This window comes from Emiliania huxleyi (genome assembly GCF_000372725.1).
Source record: "Emiliania huxleyi CCMP1516 unplaced genomic scaffold EMIHUscaffold_523, whole genome shotgun sequence".
NCBI classification, from domain to species: Eukaryota; Haptophyta; order Isochrysidales; family Noelaerhabdaceae; genus Emiliania; species Emiliania huxleyi.
In genome coordinates, this window is record NW_005198070.1 from 24696 (window position 1) to 39089 (window position 14394).

The window sequence follows — 14394 nt, forward strand, 5'->3', positions numbered from 1 at the left end:
GGGGGAGGAGAGGGGTGCGGGGGGAGGAGGAGGGCGAGGGGAGGAAGGGGGCTCTATATTGCGCACGAGTTGACAAACGAGGTGTGCCCCTTGTACATGCGGATGCGGCCTCCCGTCTTCACATCCCACAACGCGACGAGCTTGTCGGCCGACGCGGAGACCGCGTTCTCCGCCCCCAGCCAGTGGACCTGCGGCGGCGGGACGAACGGGGCGTGGGGCGTGGGGCGGCGGCGGTGGCGGCGGCGGTGGCAGGCAGCGGCGGCGGCGGCGGCGGCGAGGGCGGCGAGGTTGGGCGGGCGAGGGTTGCATACAGCGCTGGGCTGCGCGGGTCGCCGGGGGCGGCGGAGGAGTGGTGAGAGGGGGAGGGGAGGGGGGGGTTGAAGGGGGGGCGGCGGCGGCGATGGCAAGGCCGGTCGCCGGGTGGCGGTGGTGGAGACAGAGGCGGATGTGGCGGCGGGGCGGCGATGAGGACAGGAGGCGGCGGCGAGGGCGGCGACGGAGGTAGGCTTGCTGGCGGTGGGGCGGCAGCAGCGGCGGGATCGGGGGGCGGCGGGCTAGCGTGGCGAGGGATGGCGACGGGCGAGGCACGCCTCCACGACCGCATTTGCGTGGCCCTTGAGCGTGAGCACGTTCTTGCACTCGCCAAAGGTCTCCCACAGCAGCAGCGTCTTGTCGTGCGAGCCCGACAGCAGCAGCTCGCCCCCCGGGCTGAACTTCACCGTGTGCACCGCCGCGCCGTGGCCGGCCAGCAGCAGGATCGGCGCGAGCAGGTCGGAGGTGCGCTGCGGCCCGGCGACGAGCGTGCCGCCGGCAGCCGCGGTGCCCGCCGCGGGGACGAGGGCTCCGCTGGCGTCGGTGCGCTGCCGCTTTGCCACAAGAGCAGAGCTCTCGGCTGCCATATCTAGCGCTGTCCAGCGTGGAGCACACCAAGAAATCGCTGCAGCACATTGCCCCGGCGAGGTAGTCCCACGCCTCGGGGTTTTTGTCTGGCCGAGTCAACCCGAGCATCTGGGGCGAGCCTTGGCGAGCAGCGTAGAGCTGTTCCCACAGCAGGCTGGAAGTACCTCGCCAGCGGTGGCTCCTCGCTCCCGTTCGCGTTCCCCGGTGTCCCTGTACCCTGATCGTCCTTACTCTACAAGATCCTGCTCGTGCGCAGGTGGGGGGACCTGTCCTTCTCCCACCCCTCGTTTGGGTCCCTTTTATTTATTTGTTTATGGCCCTGAGCCGGCCGCTGGATCTGCAGCCTGCCTATCATCCTTATCCCACATAAACCCCGAAGAAGTAACAACAAGCTGCCGAGCCCAAATCACTGTGAGAGTCGTGATTTCTTGTTGGTCTTCAAAATTCTCTCTCTCAAAACCGTCCAACGCCATGTCGGCGACGCGCTTGCGTCACGACGGACAGTAAACGGCGCACTTGCTCGGGACAGTGCTTGTTTTGGGATCAAGACAAATGTCGCCGGTGTCCGAGGCGATGAGGAAGGGGACGCCGAGTCTCGAGTCGCTCGGCCAGGGCAATGCTGCCACTCTCTTCTTGTCCTGGTCAAAGTAGCGCCACGTGACGTAAGAGAAGCCCCCGGCAAGACCAAAGATCATCCCCCAGCTCCAAACAGCGCAGATGGCCCCCCAGTTCGTTGGGGGCCACACCGGGGGGCCAAATCCAAACTTTGGTGGCGGCGGGGCAAGCGTTGGCGGCGGCGGCGCAAGAGCTGGGGGCGGTGGCGGCACTAGCAGGTCTGTGCACGAAACGAGGCCCTTGGCACCAGCCTCAATTAGCCCGTCGAGGTAGTCTTCGCAGGACTTTTGCGCGCACCACTTGTCACACGTTTGGTCCAGCGTGCAGTCGCGACCGTAGAAATAGTTGTAGCCTGTGACGGCAAGGTCACACTTGCACTGCGTCTGCAGCTCGATCAACTTGTCGCGCGTCTCTGGTGGTTTGTCGAGGTCACACCCGACCGCAGCACACAGGCTCGCGATGACCTCGCCCGAGTTCATGATTACCGAGTTCATCACCTTCACGCAGTCCGGAGAAGCGCACGCGGCCTTGATACCTGAGGGATCGCCGTCCATCCCGTACAGGCTGAAACGGCCGGTCTTGGTCACTTGAATGCTGGGATCAGGGTTGTCGCAGAAGCACTTCATCATGTCGCCAGAGTAGGAGCCCGCCGGGATCTTGAAGGTAAATAGCTGTTCAGTGAGGCTCTCGTAGTTGCTGCTCCAGGAAGCCTCGTACACGGAGCGGCAAGTGCTGTCTATGCAGATGAGGTCAGTCTTGGAATGTATCACTGATCCTTCGAACTTGCCCTCGATGGGCTCGACCCAATCCAAGAAGCTGCCCTTGCCGATGATCGTTTTTGTTTTTGGATCCCACTGCCCCACTTCCTTGTTGACTGGCGGCGCGGAGCACTGGAGGTTCACATCTGCCACCACGCCGATCGCGAGAAGCGCAGCGAGGCTCATGTGGCAGGCTCCTGAAGCCGGTGCTGGGCCTCCGCCCGTCACGAAGTTTGCGCTGGCATTGCCAAAGGCGATAAAGGAAAATCGTTGCTGTTCATTGAGGGGGGGGTCACAACAAACACGGTTCAGGATTGAGGTACACGCATAAGAACCTCTATTTGTTCGCTGAACGCTGGAGCGCGTGTTCCCATCTACGAGATCGCGTCGAGCCACGCAAAGCAGCCTCTGCGCCGCGTCAGCGTTGGGTCGATCTCGACGAGAGGAATCTCGTTTGCCGTTGCGTTGTGAGCTCGAAGGAAGTGGCGGTGTACCGCTCTGATCGCGGCGAGCTTGTCTACCAGCTGCTGAGGGCTGCTCTCCCCACCCACGCGTGCATAGAAGATCGCTTGCACCGAGTGGGGCAGCTGCTGCTCGTAGGCGCGGAAGTCTAGGATCACCTCATTGTGATGGTCAACCCGACCACCTTGCAGCGCGGACTGAAGCGATGTCGACGGACAGCGGACACCCCCTTCAGCGGGCTGCTGATGTCGCGGTGGCGGCTTTCGACGCGGCTCAACACCCGGGCGGGCCGCGCGGGAGCATCGGCCGCCGCCGCCCTCCCCGAGCAGACCGCCACGTGCTGCGCAAGGTGAAGCGTTGCGCGGCAGGCACGGGCAGCAGCAAATGCAGCCGCAGGTGCTGAGGTGCAGGAGGGCGCGCCCATCCGCCGGGAAGGCGCACTCGAGCCGGGCGTACCTCGGGTGGAGGACAAGGCCGAGCTTGGTGTGACCAACAATGCTCCACAGTGCTCGGTGGGCAGGATTGAGGACAGAAGCCGACCAGTGGGCCAGCTGTTCCCTGCGAGGAAGTAGCCACGCCTCCTCCTCGTAGACTCCCGCGCTCCACGCCGAGCTGTTGAATACAGAGACGAGAACGCCGGCACGGGCGAGGTCGCTCGTTGCGCCGCCAGCGGCGAAGCGGCGGTTGAGCTCGGCAACGACGCCTCCTGCACTGGCCGAGGAGACGTTTGGTGCGCAGACTGCTGGAGCCGCAGGCCGCACGCGAGGCAGCGCCCACCGGTTCGTCCTCGCTGGCATGCTGGCCCAAGCGCATCGATGCAACTTTCGGGAAGATTGAGCGGGACGGACGACGGTCCGCTACCCTGCGAGGCACGCCGCTCCTCGAGGAACGATGAGCTTAGGGGCATCCATGGCGATTAGTGCCGGCTCGGTGTTCGTGGACGCTTCGGCGTCTTCGCCGATGTCGCCGCAGTTGAAGAGCCCCGGCAGTGTTCCAACCTTTAACTCACCCTCTGAATCGCCTGCGGCCCGCAAAAAGTGGAAGCCTTCGCCTACTCTATGGCAGCGCCTGGCCGCACAAGCAGAGTCCATCATGCATCAGGTTGTTACCTGCTGCTCAAAGGTGCGACTTCCCAGCGGCTTTGCCCTTCCCGTCTCTGTGGCCATGCAATGCCAACCCGCCCCTGCACACTGCCAATGCCAACGCACGAGATGATCGCTCAGCTGTGCGTGTCCGCTCCCCAGGACCCCCGTGACAAGAGCTATCTCGTCCGAGTGCCGACGTACCCGTTCGTCACCGAGGGAGAGAGAGAAAAGGATGAGGCGGAGGTGGTCGCGGAGGAGGAGGCGTTGGTGTCTTCACCGTCGGCGTTGAGTGCGAGCCCAAGGACCACGTTCCGGCCGAGCCTGCGCAACCACGAGCAGTTTGAGGCGGTTCTGAGCGCACAGTTCCGTGCCGTCACAGAACGGCGAGGGAAGAGGAGGGAGCGGAAAGAGTTTGAAAAGGTCCGAAAGAAGGACCGACTGACGGAGCAGCCAGAGCACCGCTCGAACGACATCAAGGTGGCTGCCCTGGCCGCAAAGTTCCCTGCTCGACTCAAGGAGCGGCATCAAGCTCACCTCGCTGAGATATCAGAAAAGGCCAGCGACGACACACTGCAGGCTGCCGCAGCAGCGGTGGCCACCATAGTGGCCTCCAACCACGCAGAGCCACAGGGAGGGCCGCCGGCAGAGCCACAGGGAGCGCCGTCAGACGTGGTGCGCCTCTCGGCAGATGCAGCAGCGGCACGGGGCAGGTGATGGCCGACGTTTCTATTCACACACCGACCCGCGCGTCAAACGTGTGGAGCGGTAGCGCAAACGGCGGCGCACCGGCAGCGGGCAGGCCCCGCAGATCTCAGAGTCAGACGTCACCCAGAGCTCGTCCCCGCACACTCGCTCGTCCCGGTCGTCGGGGGACTCGTCGCGCACGAGCGTAGGTGCACTTGTAGGAACAGGGCCGCTGACAGGGGCCTCTGTGGAAGGGAAAACGTTCGAGTCAGCCGCTCAGTTAAACACTCTAACCCCTCACCGAACAGAGCTAAAAAAGAGGACACACACACACTTATGTCATACACGCGAGAGAACTGTGAGCTTATAATCTCACACGACGCGACACGAGCGAGAGACCCGCCGAATCTGCAATCAATCGACCCACAATAGATAGGGGAGTGGGCTCTTGATTGACGCCGGCGGGCAACAACACAGACGATGATCATGAGGGCGGTCCACCGATTTGATCCCCCGGCTCTCGGGCCGACGATTGATCCCCCCGCAGCCGCCTCAGGACACGGCGCTGGTGGCGACCTTTGCGAGCCGCACTCTCGGCTTCTCCTCGACGGCCCTGCTCGGGCGGCCAAGCGCGAGGAGCTTCTCGACGACCGAGAACTGGATCGCCTGGCTCATAAAGAGGCGCGCCGCGCGCGCCTGCAGCCCCGCGCCGAGCGCAGAGAGCCCTCTCTCCGCCACAACTTCGCGCATCGCGCCGAGCATCCCCACCCCGCCGTTGCCCGACTGGATGCGCGACTTGACCTGCGGGGAGGGTGGTGGGGTACATGGTCAGGGGAGGGGAGGGTGAGGTCAGCTGCATTCGAAGTGCAAGGTGCGCATGGGTGAGTATGCGTGCGTGCGTGCGTGCGTGCGTGCGTGCGTGCGTGCGTGCGTGCGTGTGATGGGCGCGTAGCGGGGACGGGAAGGAGGCGTCTAGGAGGTGTATCCGAGCTGTCTCGGGAGCGCACCACGTCAATCGGGTTGTTTAGGACGGCGGAGAGGAAGCCGCCGACCCCGCCAGAGATGAATGTGACCCAGGAGGGGGCGGAGCGCTTCTCGTACCCCAGCCCGCCGCACAGGCTCCCCTTGACGCTGTCCAGGAAGAAGAAGCGCATCGCCACCGAGGTGGCCTGGCGCGCCGCCGTCGCGCCCGCTCCCACATATAGGCCCGCCACGCCCTGCTCGCGCAGCAGCGAGAGGGCCGAGGGTGCAACGTCGGTGGCGCCCCGCCCCGCCCGCGCCTGCTTGAGCACCTTGACCCGCTCGGTCGGCGCCGTCCATAGAAGAGCCTCCGCCAGCCCGGCGCCGAGCCCGCAGACGCCCGACCACACTGCCGGCCGCTGCGTGCGGTCTATTCCCGCGGCGTCGACGGCCTTGACGAGGACGTCGAACATGCAGAAGCGCACCGCAGCCTTGCCCGACGCCTGCAGCAGGAAGGGACCGAACCCATAGTACAGGCCCGCCGCGCCGTCGTGCCGCAGGATCGTCCGGACACAGGACACGACCGAGGCGTGCCGGTTGATCTGCATCTGCGTCTTGACTGTGTCGAGCGGCATAGTAATGCACGTGTCCAGCGCGCCGGCCGCGCCACCGGCCGCGAAGGAGAATAGCGTGGAGCGCTTCTCCGGCGCCATGTGCGCGCGGCTGGCCGTGCGCAGTGCGTCGCTCCACGCTCTCGGAACCTTCGCCGAGAAGAAGAAAAAGGGATGAGAACACGGGGACTAGACCCGACGACGACTGGCTGGGAGAATGTGAAAGCAATTTTTCATCAATCTCATCTGAGCTCGCAAAACATCGGTCTCGCCAGCATCGGTCTCGCGCAGAAACCCCGAGGAATCACACAGTCCCTGTGTGTGTGTGGTGCACGCCCTCCCTGCGAGCGGGGCGGGCGGGGTGCGCGCTGTCCGCTGTGCCTCTGTGTGTGTTCGTGCGTCGCCCATCTCTCCTGGAGATGCATGCTCTATTTATTTATTCGCGCCACGACGTGGACCGAATCAGAATAAAAGGCACGCGTTTCGCGGCGACGTGAACATGAACCGGACACAACAGCTGATGGCAGGGAGCTTGCGCATTGCAGTGTGTGCCACAGAGACGCAAGCTGCCCCAGAGCTGAGCGAGAATTCCTTTGACATGGTCATGACCGTGCCGCTGTGAGACTCCTTGGTGCCCGTCCACACTGTCTGAGTGAAAGCCCTATTGTTTTTGCAGCAAAAGCGCATGCAAAACTCGCTCTCCTCCAGAGAGTAGTAGATCTCGGTGCCCTTTGCGTCGGCAGCCGAAGGGTAGATCTTGAACTGCCCCCTCTCTCGCGCGGCACGGGGTGCCCATCCAATATCACCCCCCCGTCCGGCGTGAAGACCAAGCCGAGACTTGCTCGTTACCATATCGCTGCTCGCCTTCACCGCGCTGCTGGGCTATCATCACCGCGCTGCTGTGTGCCCTTCCAGCCAAGCTCTTCGCGTGTCGACAGCTGGCCGCGCAACGAGCACCATGGCGAGCTCGCTCGGCGACGCTGGCATCACCGGCACCACGCTAGAGATGCTGGCGGCCAAGAAGACGGGTCCGATGCCGTGCGGCAGGAGCTGGAAGGGTCTGCCGGTCCCATTCTTCTTCCGCGAAGACTCGGCGGAGGCGTTCAAAGCCCTCGACATGCGGCCGGACGATGTCGTGTGCAGCTCGCCCGTCAAGGCGGGCACGTCGTGGCTGCACAAGATCCTGACTCTGCTGCTGCACGGCTTGGACGACGAGGGCAGGCCGATCCCAGTGTCCAGCCCGGTCGTCGAATCGCTCCTCAAGATGCAGATCTACCCAGAGGCCTGCCCGATGGAGCCTCCGGCCGAGCCGGTGCCAATCGCCGGCCTGGTCAGTTACCCTCTTCTCGTGGGCATGCCGGCACCGGGTTCGACGCGCTACGACCGCCTTCTGGGAGCCTGGTGGAAGGCCCACTCAACGTCCCCATAGGCGCCGCGGCTCTTCACGACCCACCTGTTTGGCGACCTCCTGCCCGCGCGGCTGATGGAGCCTGCCGGCACGGGCAGGCTGATCGTGTGCCTGCGCAACCCAAAGGATGTCCTCACCTCGCTCCACTTCTTCCGCGGCGAGGCCAAGGACGGCTGGCGGGGCAACGAGCACGGCCTCCAGGGTCCTAGATGTGGAATACAGGTCCTAGTGTTCCAACCCGCGAGAGGACGCGTATTCAGCCGTGTTCAGCTCTCTGCATTCGTGCCCACTGCCTTCGCGGCTTTGTCCTCGCGTGGTGCTCTGAATGCACTGCACGATACCGGGGTCGCTCGCTGTCTTCATACTGCAGGCCCGGGGTCGCTCCCGCGCTTCTGCTCGCCGCAATGCCCGAACGCGTACGGCAGCGTTTTTGAGTGGATGCTCGCGACCGAGCGCGCCATCGCACCGCTCGCCGCGTCGGGCCGCGTCCTGGTCGTCTACTACGAGGTGCGAGGAGCAGCAGCCGGGCGCCGGGCGCGGCTTGTGTTTTAGCTGACCGCCTCCCCCTGCGGAATAGGACCTCAAGCTCGACCTCGAGGCGCGGCACGACCGCATCGCCCGCCTCTCCAGGTGCCGTCCACGAGCCTTCCGCGAACCTTCCATACAGGCGCAGCTCGACCGGATCGCCGCCTTCCTCGGCCGGCCGCTCACGCCCGCGAAGCGCGCCGCGCTCGCCGAGGCGGTCTCGTTTCGGAGCATGGCGGGCCACGTGACGCAGCGCAAGGGCGAGGTCGGCGACTGGAAGAACCACCTCGACGACGCGGCGTGGAAGCTCGTCGACGACACGGTCGTTGAGACGGGCCTCGCCGCGTGCGCGCTGTACGCGCCGCTCGCGCGGTACGCGAGGCGGTGATGCTTCAGGCAGTTTCGCTCTGTTGTGTGCATGCATGTACCGTGAGCGCGAGAGCCGAGAGCCCCTGTCTCTGCCACTATACCGTATACGACAGCTCAGCGTGTCTGAGAACTCAGAGTACAGAGACTGAGTCTGGTCAGTGCTGACAGAGTGGTGTGTCTCGTCTCTTTTTAGTATCTGGGTCGAGCTCGAAGTATCCGTTGTCGCGTGTGGCGGTACTCTGCTCAGTATCTTGTCAGGGTCGCCCAGAGTATCGAGATCTCTACACACAGTCGCAGAACGAACGCTTGTACAATAACATGCTCGGACACACATGAGACACAACCGGCGGCTCTCTCACTCACGCACACACGCGTAACGTATCTCGAGACACGCAGTCTCGGATACGTCCTCCGTCTCCCACCTCTACAAGGAGCTAAGCAACAGCGGGATGGTCGAGCTCACCTCGGGAGGAAGCATCAGGCACAGCGAGCACACAGCTTCGTCGAGCAGCAGGCGCGGCGGCAGCACTTGTGCGAGCACGACAGCTCGCGTGAGTTGCATTGCAAACGAGACGAGAAGCGAGCAGTAGAGTCCAGCCCAAATGACTTCGGCGGAGGCGTAGTCCTCCCGCGCCAGGCGCTTGAAGTAGTCCAGCCCCGGCACTCGCGATGGCGACGGGTCGAGAGGGTCGAGCGCGTGCTTGTCGAGCGCAGTCGAGAGTGAGTCGAGAAGCCCGAGCTGCTTGTTGTGCGCGTGTTCGCTGGTCGGAGGCTTGTTGGGCAGCGGCGTGCGGGTAACGGGAAGCAGCGAGGCGGCAACGACAAGTAGAGGGAGCATATGTACACAGACGAGAAGGCGGCAAACAGGTGTCGTTGCGGTATGCTTCATCAACGAGGGGCACTCGAGAGATCCCACAATGTGATGACGGATTTGTTTTTCATTCGATAGAAGACTGGAGGAATACCAATAGTGCCGACGGGACGCGGCTCGAGGGCGACTCTCGCGAAGGCACGGCTGGCAACCGTGGCGCGGGGCTCGCGTTCGACAAGACCGGGATCGCTCTACCGGCAAACGTCTCGCTGACATGCGCGCCCCGTCAAGCTGACGGCGGGCGCGCTGAGGTCGCACGCCAAGCCAAGTTATATGCCAAGGGCGTGCGATCGAGAATCGGCTCACGCACCTCTGCTCGCGTACCCTCACCCATAGAATTGTCACCGGCAGTGAGTGCGAGATAGGGCTAGCGGCTGGCGGCTAGCCTCTGAGGAGAGTGACCAGAGACACCTCACATGACCCCACACACGGTCTAGTCCGGCCTCGCGGTCGGCGGAGATTGCTAGAGGACGAGCAAGCCTGCTCTAGCCTCGCACGTTACTTCCTGTCGTCTGTTGTTTGTTGTGCCCTTGTTTGTTTCTCTTGGCACCTTGGAGTGCTGGGGGGGGCGACAGGAAGAATGTGGCCCTGAGTTATGTGTACGCCAACTCAGGGTGTGTGGCAGCCAGCTGGCTGTGTGTCTTGTGAGCTTGTTTGTGTCTGTGTGTCGTTCGTGCGTGTCGTCATCATCTGTCCCGCGTCCACCCATACCGCGTTGGTGTCCAGTCCGAGCCTGACTGTTGTTCATCTTTCTACATACATACATACCAATACCACAACAAACTCAATAACAAACTCAAGAGCATCCCAAGTGCAATCAACCTAGAGAGAAGGTTTTCAAAAACAAAAAGCTCTCTCTCAAGCTATCCGCCCGCGCGTACGTAACACCCCCCCCTACGTAGGCGGAAACTCAGTTTCAACGCCTCGCCACAACCGAATTCACAACGGGGTCTGCATTTGGTTTTATTTCCTTTTTAGACCGCGGTCACAAACGAGTCTGGACACTGGGATGCGAGGCAAGGAGCTCTCGACGAGAGCCGTACCATGCCTCTCTATGCGAGCCGAGCCGCCGCCCGGCCCGCCGCCGAATGCAAAGAACTGCGATGTGTGCCCCCCCCCCCCCCCCCCCGGTGGCTAAGGCGCCGCGGCCGTCGCTGCCGCAGCGGCCGCGACGCGCTCGGCGGCGGCGGCGGCGGCAGAGGCGGCCTGGTCGGCGGTGGCCTTGCGCTTGGCCGCCGCCGTCACCCTGCCCTGGTCCGCCACCGAATTCTCGGCCTTGCGCTTCGCCTCAACCTTCGCCTTGAGCGCCTCGTTCGCGTCCGCCTGCTTCTGGCGGAGGGCCGCCTGCTGCTGCTCCGCCGCAGCCTTCTGCGCCTCCTTCTCCTTCTTGGACTTGGCGACTGCGTCTGCGGTCCTCTTGTCGGCCGCCTTCTTGTTGGCGGCCCGCATCTTCTGGAGAGCCTCAGCGTCCTTGCTTGGCGGGAAGGCGGGCGCTGCCTTCGCCGCCGCGGGTGCGGCCTTGGCTGCGGCCGCAGGCTTTTGCGGCGGCGGCGGCGCGGCCGCCTTCTTCTTTGGCGCCTCGGACGCCTTCGCCTTGGGCTCCCCGGCGGCCGTCTTCTTCGCGTCGGCCGCCTTGGCAGCTGTCTCCGCCTCCGCCTTCGCCTTGGCCTCCTCGGCCGCCTTGGCCTCCTCGGCCGCCTTCTTCTTCGCCGCCGCAGCCTGCAGCCGCGGGAGGCGACGAGGGTGAGCGACGCCTGCTGTGGCAGTGTGTCATGCGTCGGCGAGCGACGACCTTCTTCTCCGCCTCCAGCTTGGCCACTTTGGCCGCGCCCTCTTTCCGCTCCTGCACCGCGAGCGGTGAGATGCCGTCCGCAAACTTGAACGGAGTGAGCTTGCCGGGACATGTCGAGGGGTGCAGCCGCGCTCACAGCCGTGCCCAGAAAGACTTAGCTAGAATTGCGGGTGAGCACCGCTGAGGTAAAGGGCGATGAGGAAGGTGACGGGCAGCCCCACCGCGCCGGTGGCAATCACGCCGAGACCCAGAACGTTGGGCTTGGCGTCTGTGGCGGACCGCGAGAGCTTTGCCTGCCGCTCCCTCTCGGCCTGTCTGTCAAAGTTCCCGGTGAAGAATTGGGCGGAGACTGGCGGCACGCGCGAGGTACAAACAGCACGCGCGGAACCTACCAGGAAGCTGTCGCACACGCCGAGAAGGCAGGCGGAGAGAAGGAGAGACAGGACGCGGGCCCACATTCTGATCTTGGGACAGACGGTGCCAATGCAGTGCCAGGCAAAAAGAATCTTGCGGTCGCTCGCACAAAAAGAACTAGCAGGACCACGTCCGTTTTATTTAAAATAATTGAAGTTGCTTTCACATCGGTGGCTTGTTCATCTCACAAACAAGAAATCGACTCGCGAGTGCCAAGCTCGTGCCAACCTAGACGGCCGGCCGATGCTCCTCCCTCCGTCGCTGCTCCTGCACTGCGGCCGCCGCTGCCGCACACCGTCCGTCGCCAGCGGCGGCGGCGCCTCCTCTGTGTCAAAGACGGAAGGTGTGGATCAGCACTGCGTGGTCTGACCAAGATGAAGCAACAGCTGTGCATCGTGCTGTTGGGACTTGATTGCCGCGTATAGCAGGAGGCCAGCTCGTGCGCGCGCTCGTCGCTCCGAAAACAGGCCCGACGCCAGGCGTATCTCGGCGACGACCGCCTCGATAGACGGCATGGGCAGCACGACGGCGCTCACTGGCAGCAATAGTAGGGCGGCATGGCAGCAGCCACACCGAAAACGGACGGAGGGTGGGTGACCTGATCACCCATACCGAGGGGCCCCGCGCAGCGTGAGTGCCGGTGCGGGGTGGAGTGCAGGTATGGCGCTGGTGGCTGCGGCTCCCACAGCCGTCGAAGCGTCTGCGCCTACGCATACGGAGAAGGGGAGTCAAAATCGACGCCCCCCTTGCTCGTGAGCTGGCAGCACCTTGCAGGCGCACCTCACTACCGCCCCATTGCTGTTCATGTTGCGACTCCGGGCCGGAACGAACTTTGAAGGCGTAGCCCTCAACTCTGCTCGACAACGCATTTGGGTTGGGTCGTACATGGGTACGTGGATGATGCGGGGTTGCTACTCACATCCGGCATGCTGCCGCTTGCCTGTCCTCGAGGTGCACCAGGCTCTCGATCGTTGTACGCTTCTTGATCCACTTACGCAACTGCGTCTGCGGGGGCCAAGGAGGGGAGTGGGAAGGGCGGGGCTGCACCACACGGCTCGGTGGCCACGGTCGCAGTCCAGTGAAAGAAGGTGCACCCGCACCGGCTCGACGCCAGGGTGGTTGCGGCAAGTTGGCTTGATGCGGCACGACTCTGGGCATGCGAGCGCTTCGCGAACGACGCGGAGCTTGAACGCCGCCGAGTAGACGGCACGCGATCGGCGAGCCCTCGGCTCCCGGAGGGACATTGCTCGCAAGAAGCACGCCACGGGCACACCTGGATGAACCTCGGCAAGCCAACTCTTTGTCGCGACTGGGTGCTCTTAGTGTCCGTCCGTCCCTCCATTCCGCCCATTCCACCTCGGACCGAGGTATTCGTCTTGATGATTCCCATCTTTGTGTGTGGATTCGAACCACCGGTTGGTGTCCAGTCTGAGCCCGCCTGTTGTTCATCTTGAGCACTTGAGCACTGGATAGGGCCGATTCCGCGTGGTACGGGACCCCTCGATCGTCTCGCCCTCCCTCACTGGTGTGTTCATCCGGGGGGGTCATCTTTCTACATACATACATACCGGGATGGTGGGCTAGCCCATCTGAATAATTCTCCACTTTCCTAATGAACGCAGAGAAAGTCGTAACGCGTGGCGGGAGGGGGCAGGCAGGGAAAGGGCGTTTTCGCTTCCGACTCTGGGTTCTCTCAAAAAAGAAAACTAAGGTGCGCCGGTGCCAAGCTCGTGCCAACCCAGTTACCACCCGATGCTTTTCCCTCCGTCGCTGCTCTGCACTGCTGCCACTGCTGCCGCACACCTACTGTCACCAGCGGCGGTGGCGCCTCCTCTGTGGACGCTCCGCCTCTCGATCGGCCGTGAGATTAGAACTTCCATGCCCGAGGAGTGGGGACGGTCGGGAAAGCGCCTGCCGCTCAGGCTCGACGTCGCCGTCTCGTCGGAGGCCTCGCCTGCTCACTGCCGGCGAGTGGGCTCCTCCTGCTCACTGCTTCCCTGCTCTAGCGACGTGTGCGTTCGAGGCTTCGATGGCGAGGCGAACTTCCCGGTGAGCGCTGGCGGCTGGCGGCGGGAGGGGAGCAGTCTCCAATTCTGGCTCGAGTTTCCGGACGGCGTGACGCGCGGCGGCGCCGGCCCTGCGTGGCCACAGGCCGAGTCGCCCGACGTGCACCTGCCCGCGGGCTGCCTCTTCTTTGAGGGATCGATAGAAGCGGCGGAAGGCGGACAGGGAGGGAGCTGGCCGGGAGCAGAGCCCGCAGCGGTGCGGATACGGCCCGGGGCGCTGCTCGTCAAGCGGGTTGGCCCAGTCGGGGAGCTGGCCTTTGGCTTTGGCCACCACTACACCTCCGTCGGCACCTGGTCGGCCGAGCCCGTCTCGCCGGTGGCGGCGCAGCCGCAGGCACAGTCTGGTGCGCGGCGCGCGCCTGTGGAGCCCTCGCCGCTCATACAGCAGCGCGTGCAGGCGCTGCTGCGGGACCCGTCGAGCGCGACGCTGTTCGACGTCCTCCACTGCCCGATGCGGGTGAGCCGCGAGGCGCAGAAGACTGTCGCCCTCCTCGGCGTCGGGTCTGCTCTCGGCTACGTCTACCTCACGGCCAACTCGGTCCAGTCGCCGCTGACGGGCGCCCTGTTTGTGGAGGGTTGGGCGGTGGAGGCCGCGCTCCTCCTCGTCTTGCTGACCCGCGCCGTGAACGGAGGATAGTAGGGGTTTCACTTTCTCGCCGTGGGCCGTGGGGCCGAGGCGCACATGAGACGTGTAAGTATGAGACCTCCATAACAGTACTCTACGAAAAAGGAAGAAAACTCTCGCCTTACTGAGCCTAGCGCAGCGCGAACTCGCCGTCTGAGCCTAGCGCAGCGCGAACTCGCTCCTGTTCGTTGCGCAACCCTACTACCCTAGCCGAGCTCCATTTTCCAAGGAAAACGCGGGGGTCCTCGC

The 14394-nt window shown here is 64.0% G+C and overlaps 7 protein-coding genes across 7 annotated transcripts in view; 3 read left to right on the forward strand and 4 right to left on the reverse strand.

The window, feature by feature from the left end:
* Nucleotides 1-791, reverse strand: part of EMIHUDRAFT_53698 (hypothetical protein) — a gene marked incomplete at both ends in the record, with an annotated part of 2314 nt that extends 1523 nt beyond the window's left edge. The window contains 2 exons of the mRNA XM_005766077.1: nt 123-510; nt 589-791. Of these exons, the coding sequence (XP_005766134.1) occupies nt 123-510; nt 589-791 (591 nt within the window). The remainder of the gene's footprint in view (nt 1-122; nt 511-588) is intronic.
* A 2439-nt stretch (nt 792-3230) lies between these two features.
* Nucleotides 3231-4424, forward strand: EMIHUDRAFT_246673 (hypothetical protein; the record flags this gene model as incomplete). The annotated part of the gene is made up of 6 exons (XM_005766078.1): nt 3231-3247; nt 3361-3418; nt 3490-3587; nt 3656-3836; nt 3980-4317; nt 4397-4424. 6 exons carry the CDS (start codon nt 3231-3233, stop codon nt 4422-4424), a joined length of 720 nt encoding a protein of 239 aa, XP_005766135.1.
* A 632-nt stretch (nt 4425-5056) lies between these two features.
* EMIHUDRAFT_246674 (hypothetical protein) lies at nt 5057-6177 on the reverse strand (the record flags this gene model as incomplete). Its single annotated transcript, XM_005766079.1, has 3 exons — nt 5057-5305; nt 5512-5721; nt 5797-6177. 3 exons carry the CDS (start codon nt 6175-6177, stop codon nt 5057-5059), a joined length of 840 nt encoding a protein of 279 aa, XP_005766136.1.
* A 754-nt stretch (nt 6178-6931) lies between these two features.
* EMIHUDRAFT_470693 (hypothetical protein) lies at nt 6932-8525 on the forward strand. Its single transcript, XM_005766080.1, has 4 exons — nt 6932-7435; nt 7505-7685; nt 7854-7990; nt 8061-8525. Exons 1-4 carry the CDS (start codon nt 7034-7036, stop codon nt 8394-8396), a joined length of 1056 nt encoding a protein of 351 aa, XP_005766137.1. The 5' UTR covers nt 6932-7033; the 3' UTR covers nt 8397-8525.
* A 276-nt stretch (nt 8526-8801) lies between these two features.
* EMIHUDRAFT_246676 (hypothetical protein) lies at nt 8802-9215 on the reverse strand (the record flags this gene model as incomplete). The annotated part of the gene is made up of 1 exon (XM_005766081.1): nt 8802-9215. The coding sequence occupies one exon, from the start codon at nt 9213-9215 to the stop codon at nt 8802-8804; it is 414 nt and encodes a 137-aa protein (XP_005766138.1).
* Nucleotides 9216-10382: 1167 nt separating this feature from the next.
* Nucleotides 10383-11498, reverse strand: EMIHUDRAFT_119754 (hypothetical protein; the record flags this gene model as incomplete). The annotated part of the gene is made up of 3 exons (XM_005766082.1): nt 10383-10967; nt 11041-11171; nt 11219-11498. 3 exons carry the CDS (start codon nt 11496-11498, stop codon nt 10383-10385), a joined length of 996 nt encoding a protein of 331 aa, XP_005766139.1.
* Nucleotides 11499-13206: 1708 nt separating this feature from the next.
* On the forward strand, nt 13207-14157 carry EMIHUDRAFT_119755 (hypothetical protein; the record flags this gene model as incomplete). Its single annotated transcript, XM_005766083.1, has 1 exon — nt 13207-14157. The coding sequence occupies one exon, from the start codon at nt 13207-13209 to the stop codon at nt 14155-14157; it is 951 nt and encodes a 316-aa protein (XP_005766140.1).
* Between the last annotated feature and the right edge of the window lie 237 nt (nt 14158-14394).

What these genes read in the sequence shown, in the direction of transcription:
- EMIHUDRAFT_470693 (XM_005766080.1), top strand. Translation starts at nt 7,034, where the DNA reads ATGGCGAGCTCGCTCGGCGACGCTGGCATCACCGGCACCACGCTAGAG. An exon ending in CTCTTCTCGTGGGCATGCCG is followed by an intron (nt 7,436 to 7,504) that starts GCACCGGGTTCG and finishes ACGTCCCCATAG; the next exon opens with GCGCCGCGGCTCTTCACGAC. An exon ending in CAACGAGCACGGCCTCCAGG is followed by an intron (nt 7,686 to 7,853) that starts GTCCTAGATGTG and finishes TTCATACTGCAG; the next exon opens with GCCCGGGGTCGCTCCCGCGC.